Here is a 15,806-nt window from a genome sequence, read left to right as displayed (position 1 = left end):
AAACGTTACTGTTACAATATGAACTATGTACTTTCTTGATACATTTTCTCATTAAAAGGCGTAAAGAAATCAATGAATATTTTGTCATTAAAACAGTTTTACCTACCTATGTCGTAAAAAAATGTATCCCAGACTTATGTAGTCATAACTAAGTAACTAAACTTAAATGAGAACAAGATCCTAAAATGCCAAAGAGCGATAAGAACTCTATCAATAAATGTACCTAATAAATACTTTTTTCATATTCAATTCTTAAATCAAACATAACTGTCAAAATGACATTATGTCACTGTTATTTGTTGAAGTGAATACACCAATACCGAAAAATGTGTATTTAAAAATAAAATAGTTCTTTAAAAATAAATCGAAATCACTGAGTATCAAAAATATGGAAAATAAACCTTAACCTAGTATGGTGGATAACAGACCTTTAAGTAATATGGATGAGGATCGTGGTAAGTATATAACACAGTCATAAAATCACGGCCGTCTTTATACTAGGTTTTGCTCACGTAATTAATTTACGATACATACGAAATATAACATACGTATTTACAAAGCCCCTTCGTGAGTTGCTTGTAATAATTTCTTAGAATTTCTTACAATAGTTACTTGCGTATTTTTTGCGGAAGCAACTTATAAGTGTAAAGATGAAGCTGATAGTGATCTGAGCCAAACCCTCATAAATACTTAATTTATATACAAACTGAAGTTAAAAACTATAATCCTTTTTGAATTGTATTGACTGAAGTTCAAAAATAGTTTCTTTCAACTGATATAAATTGTTAGGCAGCGATTAAATAATAATTTAAGCTATTTCGGATTTTTTTACTGACAAATCAATATATAAAAATAATAAAAAGGTCCAAAACGATGGAGTTCGAAATAATAATATTACTGAATAATTTCAGATGATATGGGTGAACTTCTAGACCTAACCCCTTCATCATCCGAATCATCGTATTCCACAGATGAATCAGAATTTTATCCACCACAAGTTCCTATTGTTCTCGAACTACACGACATTAAAAAAGATGATCAATCACCAGGACCTGAGGAGAATCCTGTCGTTACAGGATCAAAATTGAAGAAGCATAAGAAAAAGAAAAAAGGAAATTCTGCTAAAGATAAGCGTCATTCCACTGAATCCACTGACACTGTGTCTGACTCTGGTTCTATACCTCCAACAGCTGCAGAAGCTAAAGAAGAGTTTTATGATGCCCATGAAAGCTATCATGCTATACCAGGTGAGTGCAACAATGCGTTTGTTAAAAAGGAAACCCTTCAAGCACTGCACACTGATGGCCCTTCCCAAAAGCCCCAAAAAATTACCAATTAGAGCGATAGTTACTGTGCACAAAAGTTTCAGTATATCGTAGTCGAAGATGCTCGTATACTGGTTCTATGTTTGGGTATTGGGCTGCCCAGGTAACTGGGTTGAGGTCAGATAGGTAGTTGCTCCATGTAAAACACTGGTACTCAGCTGCAACCGGTTAGACTGGAAGCCAACGCCAACATAGTTGGTTATAGGCTCGGTGGAGAATTATGAACTTTTGAAACTATTGGAACACGCATTTGCTGTTTTACCTAAAGTTACGTATTTCACAGAGAACCAAGGACCGCTAGCTACCGCACCGACAGTGGCTGCAGTTGCAGTCCCTCGATTGCAAGATATTTCAGAAAGCAGCGATATCTCTAAAGCTCCTCCTGTCGTGGCAGCACCAACATCTGCAGAAGAGCAAACCACTCCACCAGCTACGAAGAAAGACTCGGCTATAACTGTTAGTATGAGTTGGCAACTGCTTCACGAAGCCGTATAAAAAAGTGATACACAATGTGGCACAGGAATAAAGATTATAATCTAATACTGAAAGATTTCTCCAGATCTATTGAGTGCCTGCGATTTTTAGGCAACAAAAATTAGGTAATTCTTCTTCTTCTTTCGTAATTCTTAAATTCAAGTAATTCTCAAGGGTTCCTAACTTGATTATAAAAGTTAGATAAGCAGCAGCTCCATGTGAATCGAAATCTGAATCCACAATAGGAAAAAGCTCGACACGACACACACGAACACAAGACAGTGAAATTAAAAACATATAACCATTGCATACAAACAAGTCTCATTTCTACGAGTCTCACAACTAATCAGGCTGAAATGAAATTCCGAAAAGCAGACAGGTTTAAAGAATTCGTTTCATTCTGTGCTATGAAGTAAAAGAAATGTGTGGGCGAGGGCGACCTTCCCACACCTTTTCCGAGACACTGAACAGTCCACAATATAGAGGTCTTAGAACATTAAACCAACAGGAACCGCCCGCCAAGATCACAGATCTCTATGCAATATATGAATATGCCATATACGGAGGGAAGCAGGGAAACGTAATGATACGTACGCACACAACAAAAGTAGCAAACACAAGCTTAAACTTGATACACTCCGGTATGGACGCCAGTACGTCGACTGTCGAGCTATTACAATCGATCAATTCAACATTAGGGATAAAGTTGTAAAACGAATTAAGATTTTGTCAGATTGTATTAGCTTGGGTATACGAGTATAAGTGGTGTTCTTGTACCTTTGATAGTGGGGATGGCACAGCAACAACACCGTCTCCGGTTGGTTAAGTGTTCTAAGATACAGTGTGATACAAACACACGCCCGATTTGAGACCAAAAGTACGTAATCGTGTTTATTTTATTTACAGAAACCAACATCAACGCAGGAATAAGCCGTTTTACTGGTGTGTTGAATTTCTTTTTAGCTGTGTATTTTTCGGTACTAAATCAAGTGATAATTTTTGAAATAATTGTTTGTATTTACTCTTAAATGAAGTAGAAGTAATGCGGAAGACTCAATACATTTCAGTTTTAAATAGATATTGATAACTCGGCGCGAGAGAACTATACCTACTTTTCCGCAAATATTTTTATATAGATAAAAAGTAGCTTAATACATATGATATTTATACAATTGGTAGGATTTTTGTGAACAGGTTTGTGTAACTGAGAGTCGTGGTGGCCTAGTGGAGAGTCGTGGTGGCCTAGTGGAGAGTCGTGGTGGCCTAGTGGGTAAAGGACCAACCTCAAGTATGAGGGCGCGGGTTCGATCCCAGGTCAGGCAAGTACCAATGCGACTTTTCTAAGTTTGTATGTACTTTCTAAGTATATCTTAGACACCATTGACTGTGTTTCGGATGGCACGTTAAACTGTAGGTCCCGGCTGTCAGTGAACATCCTTGGCAGTCGTTACGGGTAGTCAGAAGCCAGTAAGTCTGACACCAGTCTAACCAAGGGGTATCGGGTTGCCCGGGTAACTGGGTTGAGGAGGTCAGATAGGCAGTCGCTTCTTGTAAAGCACTGGTACTCAGCTGAATCCGGTTAGACTGGAAGCCGACCCCAACATGATTGGGAAAAGGCTCGGAGGAGGATGAGAGGTTTGTGTAACTGAAAATCAATCAACGTGCGTTTTTTTTTTACTTTCAGATCATTTGTACAGTCATCTAGTACTTCTAGTCATGCAACTTTAAGAAGATACCTCGAATGGTACAAAACATTATTTTGAATGAATCAATAAACCGAATTTTTAAATACCACAGCTTCTGTTTTCATTATAAGTACCTACTTTTAGAAACAATTTCAATGATGAGCCTACTGTGGCTAGGTTTTACTCTGCTGGGCTGGGCGTGGTAGATCCGTAAAAGGGTGTCAATCCAAGGAGTTCCACCATATTTTGGAAGGCACGTTAAATTGTGCTATGTTATCTCGACATGCGAGTGGCAAAACATCTACCTAGCCTTTTCTTATTATGGAAAACTTTAACTTGTATCTCAAAGAATTACATAGAATATATTCCTTTGAGGTTGTGGTTGAAACTGCGGGAAACTGTTTACCTCAAAAAAAAAATAAGGAAAAAATAATACAAGATGCTCGAGATAGGTGTTTCAAAGCCATTTCAAAACATGACGATATCTGTGGCGAACATCAAAACAGAATTTGTTGGGATCGAACGCTTTAATGCTTATCACTTGAGGTCCCACAAATTCTTCGAAATAACCGCGATTTCTCGAAGTAAGTATGGCTTTGATCACTCAAAAGGAAATTACGATTCTTACAAGAAATGCAAAAGTACGAAGTTTTCTCAAGAACTACGTTACAAGAGATATTTGTATAATTTTATGGCAAAGCTTTTAAACTGTAAAGCTGGACTCAGATGGTACGTTTAGCAACTAGCACTTCTCTACGGTTTCACTCGCGTCCCAGGGAGACTATTTCTTGCACCCTGATAATAGTAGCCTATAGTATGTCCTTTCTCGAGCTCTATGTATGTATCAAATTTCATATCAATTCAGTTGTTTTCTTGTAAAAGTGCAACAAACAGCAAGATAGACACAGTTGCTTTCTCAAAATAGTAAGGATATTCTAAAATATAAAGTGTGCATATTTTAAGATTGATTCTGTGAAATCACGGAGTCCAAATTCAAACATTCAGTGAAAAAAGTGAGAACATAGTTTAAGTCGTAGCACGCATTTCTATTTTCAATAAACGGTGTAGGTTTTAACAAAATAAACGTTGTCGAAATCGGTTCGTGTGAGTTGACCCATAAGGGCATTACACTCAAAGGAGGTTTACAGTCACACTTTAAACTATACACCCTCCTTCGTTGCACAAACCCATAAACGGGCTGTCGTTGTCATGGCGCTTGTCAATGATAGAGTAAAATTCTCAGTGTCTTCATTCGTAAGTAGATAGCAATTCTTTAATAACCGGAGGTCCCGTATTTCGGGACTTTCCGAGGCTTCTTGTCGAGTAAGTACGATTTATATTATAACCTTGAACTGTTTTAGTCAACCTGAAGAGTTTTGAGGCCTATTTTCATCATGTGAAGGCAAATTGTATGTTAAGAATACCACCATTCCTTTTTATAGCAGGTAAGAGCTTGTTCTTGATGATGGTGAGGTAAAATTTATCAAACGAACGTATTATTATAGAATTAAGGTTTAAATTTGAATTTAACTTTGTTGGGTTGTCCCACTTATCTCGTGTATTACTAAACAGTGTTTGTTGTCAGTACCGTCCTCTCAAAGACACTTCGACGAAGGTCTCCTTCTGCGTACTGATTATAAATTATGGAATCTATAATTACTTCGAAATCAAGCGGATCAACATCTAAATATCCAATAAATACATATTATCAAGTACTATTTCCTAAAATTTCCTTACGTTACACAACAATAATTACTCTTGACTTATTAATTACAGCTTGAGCAGAACCCTTAACCCTGTAATTTGCCAAACGAAATTAATTTGTGCCCCTCCAGTCGAAAAGCTTCATTCAATTTTGGTTGCACGTCAAAGTATTTCGATCGGCAAATACTCGCGGTTCCATCGAAAATGTTATGGCAATCAAGCTTATTTGATTTGAAATCATTTAATATTGACTTTTGGGAGAATCAAAGGGGTTATAGCGAAAATTCCGCTGTTGATTTGTCGGTTTTTGGCGATTGGGAATGTTTGAAACACTTTCCCTAAATGTGAATAAAAAGACAAAAATAATGTATGTATGTTTTGGACGTTTTCCACTAGACTTCACTACTAAAACTACCTCAGCGTGGGTTGTATCAAATTATTTTGCGTCTTGTCTCCAAGAATAGAATAATTCACATATCATTGTTAAGAAATATTACGTCAACTCATACAAATTGTACTCGCAAATAATTTAATGAAAGACGAAAACGGGACCGTTACGACTGAAGCTGAAAATGTCGAAATATGTCTGAAATATTTACTTATTAAACAAATTATGAATGGTAATAAAGTTCTATTTGCAGCCATGGAAAAGCCTGCTCGCTACAAATCAAAGAATAAGAAGCCAGCCGCTAAAGCAAAGACATCGAAGAAACGCAAAAGTGACGGTAATTATATTCTGGAACATTTAAATTTAGATCCTAAAACACACGTCTCTTTACTTAGTATATGGGTTGTATCTCATATCTGATCAAATCAACATGTCAATCAACAGTTTTACGTGAATATTTATTTTACCTAACCTCTTTGTCGTCCTTACTATACCCCTACTGGCTACAACCACCAATGTAATTTCTAACAACTGCGATCGGAACTGCCTTCGATTAAAATCTTTCTAAGCTCATCAATTGCTATATTGAACAGTTATATATCACGATTCTTATATTTTTATTTATTTACAGGACCAACTTGTTCTATGTTCTTAGCAGAGTTAACCAGAAAACTGGCTTCCAAAAAGAAGCAGGAAGAAGAAGAAGAACACTCACCAAGAAATATTGTCCGTAAGTATTACAGCTAATAACAATAAATGTAGCAACATAATTAACATCTTAATGTATACAGACAATAATCAAAAATCAATACTTGTTTTCAGAAACAATAATAGACAGCATCACAAATGCCTTACCAGTCAAAATTTCGAGAAAATCTCCACAGAAAATTCCATCACCCATGAAGATGGAGACACTGCAGACATTCGCACCAGAACTAATACCCAATGACATACTAAACATCCCACCGCCAAACCCCCCATCACCACCAGTTCCACCGATCAATGATGACGTTTCTATGGAAGAAGTAGAAATAGCCGTACAAAAACCAGGAACATTCAAAATGCCCAAAATGCCTCTAGTCAGCAGCGAAGTTCTCAAAATGGCAGTTATAGAAAGGAAAAAGAAGATTCCAATGCAAGACCAAGCAGTCAACACGGGAACGGAACACGATGTCGCTACAGAGATAGCTAAACATGTTAGCACGTTAAGAAAAATATCTTTGATAGCAGAAGAATTTAACCAGAAAACAGGTGAGCCTACTTGATTTGATATTGCAAATGTTGATCAAGTTAATCATACTGTAATAGTAAAAACTACTTTTTCTTTCTGTGAATCCTAAAATGATTAAATTATTGACATACATATTATTGTTTCAGCCAAAAACTTAAAGGAGATAGTAGACAGCGTCCAGGAAGACCTCATAAAGAAACTAGAACAAATACAAGCAGAGAAAAGAGCTGCTTCAGACAGAACATTCCACCTTGAAACTGAAAGCGAAGACCGAGACGATTAAGCAAGAAGTATAGATAATCATTTAGAAGAAAACTTATTTGACTTTTGCGACTCGTGTCAAATTCCCGTTGTCAAAATGAAATGCAATAATAATTAGATATTCATAAAATTGATTGTAAAAATTTAAATAAACAAAAACAAAGCATTACTAATCTGGTTTTATTTTGTGATAATAAAATATGTAGATGGAAAGAAAGCAATTTAACTAAAGGCAATTTTTACCTTCATATAAGTCACCTGTGTGATAAGCACTCTCGTTTTTGATACTGAGCAAGTGAACAAGCAAGCACCAAAATTGTATAGTGAATTGTGAACGAAACTAAACATTTTTATGGTTTTACTAATGCTGTTGAAATAAGGAATATTGATACTACAAATCGACCAGCAAACAACAACAAAGAGAATTATTAAGAACGATTTATCTTGAGGCTTGACATCTTCAAGTACTTGTTGATATAAAATTATCAAAAAAATTGCAATCAACATTGATGTTAAGCTCAAAATGGAAGCACAAACCCAAAATGAAAGTACGAAGGAAACTTTCAAATATATCAACGTTTCACAGAGAACTAGGATGAGCAGGAATAACTCTAAAGAACGAATTTGTACCGGTAAGTGTGTGTATTTACCTAATGTACGAGTATTTCAAGTAAACAGATGTGACAAGTTAACAGAAGTAAGTAAATGAACAATATGAATTTCAGTTACTAAATCATCATAGACTAATAACAAATATTTTACAGTTATACATCCTAACCCAAACTATTCAGATCATATGAGAGGAAAGAGTAATAGTAGATTACCCAGAATTGTTCGAACGACATCGAAATTGAAACCTACTGATACCTCTCCCAAAATGATTGAAGATTCAGGCAAGTTGGAGATATTATTAAAATATTATACTAGTTTGACTTTCAATAATTAACAAAAATATCTTCCAGGTGACTCACCGCCTGGTCCAAGTAAATTGACAGGCTTTACCGTGAAAATGAAAAAAGAGGATATTCGTATGTAGCACAAGTAAATGATTAGTAGATTTAGCAATGAGGTATTTTTATTAGATTTAATCATATACTCAGAAATAATCTGGATCATTTTATTCCAGCCGAAAACCTAAAAACAAGTCACATACCTCGGCGTAAATCCATCAAAGATGGAATGAAAGGAAGTAACGACTGTATTATGAAAAACCCAACTGCGACTAATAACCAGTTTATACCAGAAACTAAAAATGTACAGAGAGTTAATATGTTAATTAACCCAGGTAATATGTTTACTAGTTATACGAATGCAACTATTAGATTTGATAGATATAAAGCTAAGAAGTCTGAGGCAACCAATTAAGACTCTGATGATCATGAACTTCTCTGAAGTATATGAATATTTAAAAGTCAAAGAAATAGTAAAGGACAAGACGCCATCAGATAGATCAAAATAACGCAACTGTAGCACGTTTACTACCCACAACTGTATGAATAAGTAATTAGGAACATGGAAGCTAACTGATTATTTCGTAGCTTCTTTTTTCTTAGTTTTCAATCCCAAAACGTAAAATATGTTCCCAATTTCGATTTAGCAAACCCATTGCTTCCACATTTCGGCTTGATTTACAGAATTTTGCTCCGAAGAGCGCGTGCCAGCTTCGAAGCAATCGACGAGACCTATACCAACGCTAGGTCAGATTTATGGACGAGTCAATATGATTGATAGTGATCGACTCAACGGTAAACAACTTGAAATATCACTCTATTTTCAAATATTTTATCTAGAATTAGCATTCATGGTGTTTAAAGCTAAAAATTTTAAAGTTGGTGTCTGATTTTCTGCTACAGTGATATCACGGCGCGTATCGGCCGTTAACTCAAAAGCGTTAGGTAAAGCATCAAAAAAACATTTTGTATTTAATTCTCCGCTGAGATCATATGATTATTTCGTTTACTAAGTGGAGCGTGATTATACGTATTTATCATTTCAGACTGGTTTATGGAACTGAACACCCCAATGAATTCTATAGCATCAAATCCCAGACCCGCGAGTTATGGGGTTGGGCACGAATACAACGATTGTATCTCCAGCACTGGTTAGTAAACTTTTTAGCTTACTATCGAGATGATTTTGATAAGAGCTTTCTTTGTCTTAGGCTTTGTCATAGTATCTGAAGATGAAAATCTTAGAACAATTAAAACAGGTTTGGGCATTAATGATTACTTGGCCTATGGTTCAGAAAATTCTTCAATTGAGATTATTTAAGATCAGCGGGGACCAGCAGGGCCAAGACCTGCCGGGGCTGCGGGAATGTTCAGGAGAGTTACCGCGGCCATGGAACAAAAAAGGCTTACAAAGGAACAAGAAGTGTTTTAGACAGTGAGAGTCTGACACTCCCACAGCAGGAGGATTCATCTGATGATTTCCCATCATTAAAAAAAATATATATTCAAGATGATCTTAGGATAGTACAACATATTTATTTATTTAATTTTTTTTCGGCTGCAAAACAGAGGCTTCTCCTGCACACTGCCATCAAAGCGATCTGCAAAGATCCACTATAGTTCTGGACAGGAAAAATAATTTGATGAACGGATTCAAACCTGCTAATGATACTGTCAGCACGTGGATGCCTTCTGAAATGGAATTCCCTACAAGAGACAATGAATCAGGTACAAAATCAATTTACCAATAGACCAACTTTCGTCGTACACCTCCCCTAAATTTTTGAAATTGTATTCAATTACAGAGCCATACTGTTCTTCTTCTTTGCTCTCTTCTTGTAACTTTTTTATTTCAATATTTTAGGATATAAAACTATGAGCAGCAAAAACCAGCCCAAGTCAATACAACCACAGTACGTGAGTAAGCAAGTGGACAGCCAGCCTGTGAAGCCAAACAACACATATTGCATAGGCCTGGATTCGTACGATTCAAGCAAAACCTCTTCGATGTTAGGACAGAGCAATGAATGCAGCACGGGTTTGTTGAACATTTTTTTACTGTCTCCTTCCTACCTAGTACTCTAATTTTCTTCTTTATTTTGATTTATCGTTGTAAATCCTTCAAAACTGCCTGAATTTTGGTCGAGAGTCAAAAATTAACATTTGCAATAGTAAGGTTAGATAATGAAAAAGTATCTTACAATGCCTAATCCTAATTTGAAATCGAAAGTTGTCATTCAACCGTCCACTTACTGAAATGAGACTATCAAAACTATTACCTAATATCCAGGATGAATCCAAAATATACCAATGCAAGTTCACATATTATACTAAAGATGATCCTAATTTATAAATTACAGCGACAAGTTCATTATTGAAAGAACAACAGACGGTGGTGCTGTGCCAAACTCCGGAGGTTAAGCAGAAAGTAGAGGAAGGCACAAACGTTTCCAAGAATAGCGTAGATCTGAAACCTACGCGGATATCCAAAAATGGTATGTTAAGGGCACCTTAATAAAACCGAACGACGAACAGTCAAAATATGATACAACTTTGCTTATAAAAAAATACAAAGATTCGAATAGCAAACCTCCTTCTTATTGAGTTGTTTAAAAAAAGTTTTGGAGGTATTTGCGCACTTAATTATTACTCACGCGAAAAAAGCATTAACGAGTATACATTATAATATTTCAGAAGAGGATAAAAGCTACCATTATCCTTCGCACGTGGTCCAAAATACAGATATTCGCCAACACCGTGCTCCAGTGCCATCTTATACCGAATGTCTATCAGAGATTTTGCAGAAGACAACCAATTTTGAAATCATGGAAGGTAACTAAAGAAAAAATACCACTTTTTACCTAAAACATTATCTGCCTTTTATTTATCTGCCTTGTCATTTCCCAACTATACCTATGTAATCAATCATATTTTTTGCGTCGCAGAAGAATAACTAAAACCAATATTAAAATACTTCTAGGAATTGAATCTCCAAAAACCCCAAGCAGTGCAGGTGCTACTGACATCGAATATCGTGACAATCTATCTACGGACGGCAATATGGATGCTTTGGACGACTTCACTGCTGCAGAAGAACAGTCGGCTCAAGAGTGGCGTCGACCACCATTCCATTCTAATGCCAACATGACGTTTGTGAAGTCAGATGACACGGCCACTAATTGGTCCTGTAGATATAGGAGCGAAACTAGCGATGGCTGTTTAGGTACACCTTTTTCTTTATGTAGATTTTTGTCCAGATCCAACTACTCCAAATTGAATCTTATACTCTAGAGATAAAGTTGAAAATCTTTTAAATAAATTTGACAGATTGCAGTAGTTTGATGTGTTGGTAAATTGGTTAGTTATAAACAAAAATGTTTTGTATGTAGCATCATCATTAACAAACCCAAGCCTAATTTTCATAAAAATACTTTCATTAGAAACCTATACAGATCGACCATTCACACAGAAGACACGATGAAATCATACCACTATTCTAAAATCTAGGATTACTGTTACAACTTAAATCAAACGTTTGCTTTTTGCAGATGATCATCATCACCATGACAGCTATCAATTAAGACATGAGTACTACAAGAAGTTTTACGATGACAGCCACAACGACAGTCGAGGGCGTTGCAAGAAATGTCAGGGATTTAAAAGGTTTCCGAGTAGTCGATACAATTGTAAGTTCTTGAGAATTTAACTACAATCACTAGTCATCATCATCTCCCGAGCCTTTTCCCATCTATGTTTGGGGTCATTTTTCAAGTCCAGTCTATCTGAGTACCGAATCCGTTTCAAAATTGTATCAATTATATGTACATTTGAATTTGGTTATACCTTACAAAAAAGTTCTTAGGAAAAATACTGCAGGGATGAATCTTTGCAATCCCCAATAAGTTACGATTAAAATCTGGAAATTGAGAGACAAGGAAAATAATTAATGCCTGTTCTGGGAAATATTCCACAGTAAAACATAATTTTTTATGAAAACGTTTGCATTTTTGTTTGTGGTAACCGCATTTCTCGCAGCTGTGACAGGCAGTTTGGATTATGTTTTTTTTAATGCGTTGTACCGAGCATTTAGGGTAAAAAATTACATACTTTTTGATGACATGTGGCTTAAGTTAGGTGAGCTATTTTTAGAATGAAACCGTTTTTTCACAATGGGATATAATATAATATATATACATCCTGAGATATAATATTGTATTTTATCTTTTCAAGTGCCAAGAACATTTGGATCTTGGCGTCAGAGGCTGTCCATCCGTCGTATTTGCCGACGCCGATGGAACCACGTGTGGAAGAAGACAGCAGAACGCTGGGCCTCCTGGTCTAGGTACACTAGACCGCCTGCTAAGTTCAGGAGATGTGAGTATAACATTAGTTGTAGTAAATCCAAATCGAGCAGAGTAACAAGCCTTAAGGTTTGCTGATGTTATTGAATGAGAGAGCAACCAATACAATAATGATAACAATCAAACATCTTTCGTCGTGCGGAGAAATTTAATTGGTTGGTTAAAGACATCTCCGCGCGGCACCGCGTTGGTAAAGTCTAGGCCTAGGATTGTTAGACCATACACTTTCTCTACATAATGTTTAAGCTGTCACTCACGCAGCACTTGACGGAAAGGTTCTTGATAAAAAGGAGTAGAAAGTTCATATAATTAGAAAATCTATTTTATTTTCCAGTCCGCGTGATGCATTATTTACAACGATCACTTGTTTGGGAAGACGCTGATGTACAAACTAATATTCATGTTTACCATGAAAGAGGTACTTTTTGCTTAATATATCTTAAATTTTCCATTTCAACGCAAGTCATAGAAGCATGCCTAAAACTTCGATTAATTACATACCAAAAACCGAAAATCGCATCGAGTAATTCTCCCACATCGATCAGAGCCTCTTTAAAACCTATCGGAACGACCACATTTAACACGCGGCCTATTTCCCTTAATCCCAGTAAGTAAACCTGGCAGTTTGAGTACTTACTTTCCCTCATAAATCCTGGCTACTATTTCCTTAGCGTAATAGACACACTTTTACTTTTAGGCATTGGAAGCTCGGTGAAAGAGCAAAAATCTGCAGCCATCGGGACTGTGTTTAACATGGAAACTTGGAACGCTATTGCTAATAGAACTGACTCAGGTAATTTTAAAACAATAAACAGAATCTATATAAAAATGAATCCCTATATCCATTGATCACGCCATCACGTGTGATCGGCTGGACCGATTAAACTGAAAATTAGAGGTAGCTTGGAACCGGTAGAAGTATATAGGACAGTTTTTATCACAATCCGGCTAAGAGTCGGAAGCGAAAGCTAGTTCAACTTTAAAAAGTAAGAAAACTAAAATTTTATGTTTTAAGTATTTACCACACTGCCCTTGAAGATGTTTAATTAAACACTATTGTTTTCTATCTACAGTTCGCAAAAATGTTATGGTGTATATTCAAATTTTCAGCTGTAGGAACAATGAGTAACAACACCAGAATCAGACATGTGAATCTAGGACCATCTATGTTCCCCTTTTTATACAACAATTCAAGTAAGTATACTTTTTATTATCTAATATACTGACGAAACAACAATCTATATTACAATTTTGCCAATCCCGTCTACTACTACTGGATCTACATCAAAAATGGTGTTTATAAAACCCACAAAAAAACTATGTCAACTATATAAACAGTTTGACTCTACGTATACTAAAATCTTCGGGTGTCAAGTATTTGCTTAGGCCTAGTGTACGAAGGAGTTTTACAATCATCTGTATCCCAAATCAGATCTTTGCACACTTAGCTTTTCGTACCAAATGTACGTTAAAAGTAATTTATACGTATGACTACTTAAAAGATAAGAGCGGAACCTTTTTGGTATCACCCTAAGTGCCCGCATGTTTCTTTTCAAATACACACAGAGGCCAAAAAGTCTAACATACCAAATGTATGTCCCGGTAACAAAAACCATGACTTATTAAAAAGTGTAATGAAAAAATAGTGTTTTTTTAAAGACTGCCCAAAAAGGAAGAGTCGCAATAAAGGAGTCTTAGTATGTTTTAATGCTTTAGCTTACAATTAAATGTTACACAAGCCATTTTCCCGCGGTTTCACCCCTACTGCCTACTGCCTGTACCGGGAAACTACTACTTCTAGATATAGCTTATGTCACTCGGGAAGAGTTAAGCTTCCCAAAAGTAAAATAATTTCTAATAGGGTCCAATATTTTCTAGCCTTTAGGGACCAAACAAACTAAAAAAAACCTCTTTATTATACATATTTATTATTTTCTTGCTACACGTTCAGAAAGAAAACCTGCACCCCTACAAACGGTGGACAAAACACAGTCGCCTTACTTCCAAGACATGGATTCTAGCGTAAGCGGTAATACTCTTAACGACAACTTCGCGTGGAATGACGGTGATGTGTGCAACTGTAACTCGATTCGAAGTTGCCAGTTTCAAGGTGAGTTTCACAGCAGTTTATTGGTTTACAACTCCAGTTTTCCAGTATTGTCCCCGATTTGAATTTGGGACGGCAAAGTTGAGCGTTTTAGCAACGGAGACGACTGTCATTGGCTGTTTGCTGAGCTAATTTAAGGAGCGTTCTGTGTGAGCGATTTGGATGCTAAGCGGCGATTCGCTATGCGATGGTACCGTCGATACGGTCTGTAGAAGTGTCTTACGTGACAGCGCAGCGCAGCGCGGCGCTTCGTATCGCTTCACATTCGGGTTCGCGTTGATTTGGCCACGCAGGACGCACCTATAGGATTCTTTCAAATTGCGTTTTGTGTCGGTGCGGCTGCAGTGCATTTGTTGTCGGACGCACGGACGTTCACTTGTTTTCATACTAAACGCGGCACACGAAACTGATCTATCTAAGTATGTACGGACGAACGTACATTTATTTTATATACATAATTTAATCTTGATGACATCGCATAGCATTGTTCATGCGCGACCTACATTTTATATTACTTTATTTTATGTTAATTTTGTATGATCAGTGAATTAAAGACACTCGCTAATAAAGGTCGTTTCCTCTTGACAACACCCACCTCTGATTAGCTGACATCATCTCATCGCGAGATTGACATCTTATGTATCGTGGTCACACAACCCGTACATTTTGGTCCTTCGAGACATCGCGAACCGCGTTTTTGACGAACATTGACAAGTGACATCGTGGCTCCTGGCAAATGACATTTAAATCAGGAGAGTGACAGTAAAAGTGCAGTGCCGTGACATTAAAGTACAGTGCCGTGACATTCATATTGAGTCAACAGCAGACTCTTATTGACTGACGCAGCTCACATCTGTGAACGGTGATTTCTGACAGCAACTTCAGGCCTGGCACCAGCTGGTGTGAAGAGTGATCGAGCATCTCAGCCATAAGTATCTCCTTCTCATCTGGACAATCTCAAGTAAGATCGTTCCATTTATTTTTTGTACTTCGGTATTTGACAAGTTTTTCTTACTTCGGTATTTGACAAGTTTTCCTGACAATCGAGATGGAAGCGCAAACTCTTTATACTCGTCAAAAGGATATTATTTCCACAATCCAGACTATAAAATCAACTTTAAAAAGATGGTGCGGGCAGGAAGTCTCCAGAGTATATAACCTCGAGAGTGAATACCCTACACAATCTTTGGGGTGAATTTGAAATGAATCATCAGAAACTTGTCGAATATGATGATATTACGAGTGAATATTTCGTCAAGAACATCTATGATGACACTAAGCGTACGTATGAAGAAGTACTTCACTTGTTGACTTCGTACC

The 15,806-nt window shown here is 36.6% G+C and overlaps 3 protein-coding genes across 7 annotated transcripts in view; all 3 read left to right on the top strand.

The window, feature by feature from the left end:
- The first annotated feature begins 291 nt into the window (after positions 1 to 291).
- LOC110380980 (uncharacterized) lies at positions 292 to 3,594 on the top strand. 3 transcript variants are annotated; one of them, XM_064034512.1, is made up of 5 exons: positions 292 to 455; positions 1,050 to 1,247; positions 1,609 to 1,781; positions 2,706 to 2,741; positions 3,484 to 3,594. In XM_064034512.1, the coding sequence occupies exons 1-4, from the start codon at positions 413 to 415 to the stop codon at positions 2,727 to 2,729; spliced, it is 438 nt and encodes a 145-aa protein (XP_063890582.1). In that variant the 5' UTR covers positions 292 to 412; the 3' UTR covers positions 2,730 to 2,741; positions 3,484 to 3,594. The 3 variants fall into 3 exon arrangements, with proteins under 3 accessions (XP_063890582.1, XP_063890581.1, XP_063890580.1); XM_064034511.1 differs by having other exon boundaries at positions 972 to 1,247; XM_064034510.1 differs by having other exon boundaries at positions 912 to 1,247.
- A 1,098-nt stretch (positions 3,595 to 4,692) lies between these two features.
- On the top strand, positions 4,693 to 7,237 carry LOC110380974 (uncharacterized). 3 transcript variants are annotated; one of them, XM_021341138.3, is made up of 6 exons: positions 4,693 to 4,738; positions 4,846 to 4,929; positions 5,830 to 5,913; positions 6,208 to 6,306; positions 6,399 to 6,827; positions 6,954 to 7,237. In XM_021341138.3, exons 2-6 carry the CDS (start codon positions 4,896 to 4,898, stop codon positions 7,088 to 7,090), a joined length of 783 nt encoding a protein of 260 aa, XP_021196813.1. In that variant the 5' UTR covers positions 4,693 to 4,738; positions 4,846 to 4,895; the 3' UTR covers positions 7,091 to 7,237. The 3 variants fall into 3 exon arrangements, with proteins under 3 accessions (XP_021196813.1, XP_021196816.1, XP_063890295.1); XM_021341141.3 differs by lacking the exon at positions 4,846 to 4,929 and having other exon boundaries at positions 4,701 to 4,807; XM_064034225.1 differs by lacking the exon at positions 4,693 to 4,738 and having other exon boundaries at positions 4,792 to 4,929.
- A 136-nt stretch (positions 7,238 to 7,373) lies between these two features.
- Positions 7,374 to 15,806, top strand: part of LOC110380982 (uncharacterized) — a 32,699-nt gene continuing 24,266 nt past the window's right edge. Inside the window, exons 1-17 of the mRNA XM_064034223.1 lie at positions 7,374 to 7,700; positions 7,833 to 7,961; positions 8,031 to 8,096; positions 8,195 to 8,353; positions 8,703 to 8,813; positions 9,065 to 9,169; positions 9,588 to 9,746; positions 9,883 to 10,056; positions 10,379 to 10,513; positions 10,713 to 10,850; positions 10,999 to 11,241; positions 11,567 to 11,704; positions 12,249 to 12,392; positions 12,714 to 12,797; positions 13,077 to 13,172; positions 13,490 to 13,573; positions 14,331 to 14,489. Coding sequence (XP_063890293.1) covers positions 7,592 to 7,700; positions 7,833 to 7,961; positions 8,031 to 8,096; positions 8,195 to 8,353; positions 8,703 to 8,813; positions 9,065 to 9,169; positions 9,588 to 9,746; positions 9,883 to 10,056; positions 10,379 to 10,513; positions 10,713 to 10,850; positions 10,999 to 11,241; positions 11,567 to 11,704; positions 12,249 to 12,392; positions 12,714 to 12,797; positions 13,077 to 13,172; positions 13,490 to 13,573; positions 14,331 to 14,489 — 2,233 coding nt within the window. The 5' untranslated portion in view covers positions 7,374 to 7,591. The remainder of the gene's footprint in view (positions 7,701 to 7,832; positions 7,962 to 8,030; positions 8,097 to 8,194; positions 8,354 to 8,702; positions 8,814 to 9,064; positions 9,170 to 9,587; positions 9,747 to 9,882; positions 10,057 to 10,378; positions 10,514 to 10,712; positions 10,851 to 10,998; positions 11,242 to 11,566; positions 11,705 to 12,248; positions 12,393 to 12,713; positions 12,798 to 13,076; positions 13,173 to 13,489; positions 13,574 to 14,330; positions 14,490 to 15,806) is intronic.

Source organism: Helicoverpa armigera, chromosome 4, assembly GCF_030705265.1.
Source record: "Helicoverpa armigera isolate CAAS_96S chromosome 4, ASM3070526v1, whole genome shotgun sequence".
NCBI lineage: Eukaryota > Metazoa > Arthropoda > Insecta > Lepidoptera > Noctuidae > Helicoverpa > Helicoverpa armigera.
The sequence above is the reverse complement of the archived record's forward strand: the minus strand, read 5'-3'. Positions and strand labels throughout refer to the sequence as shown.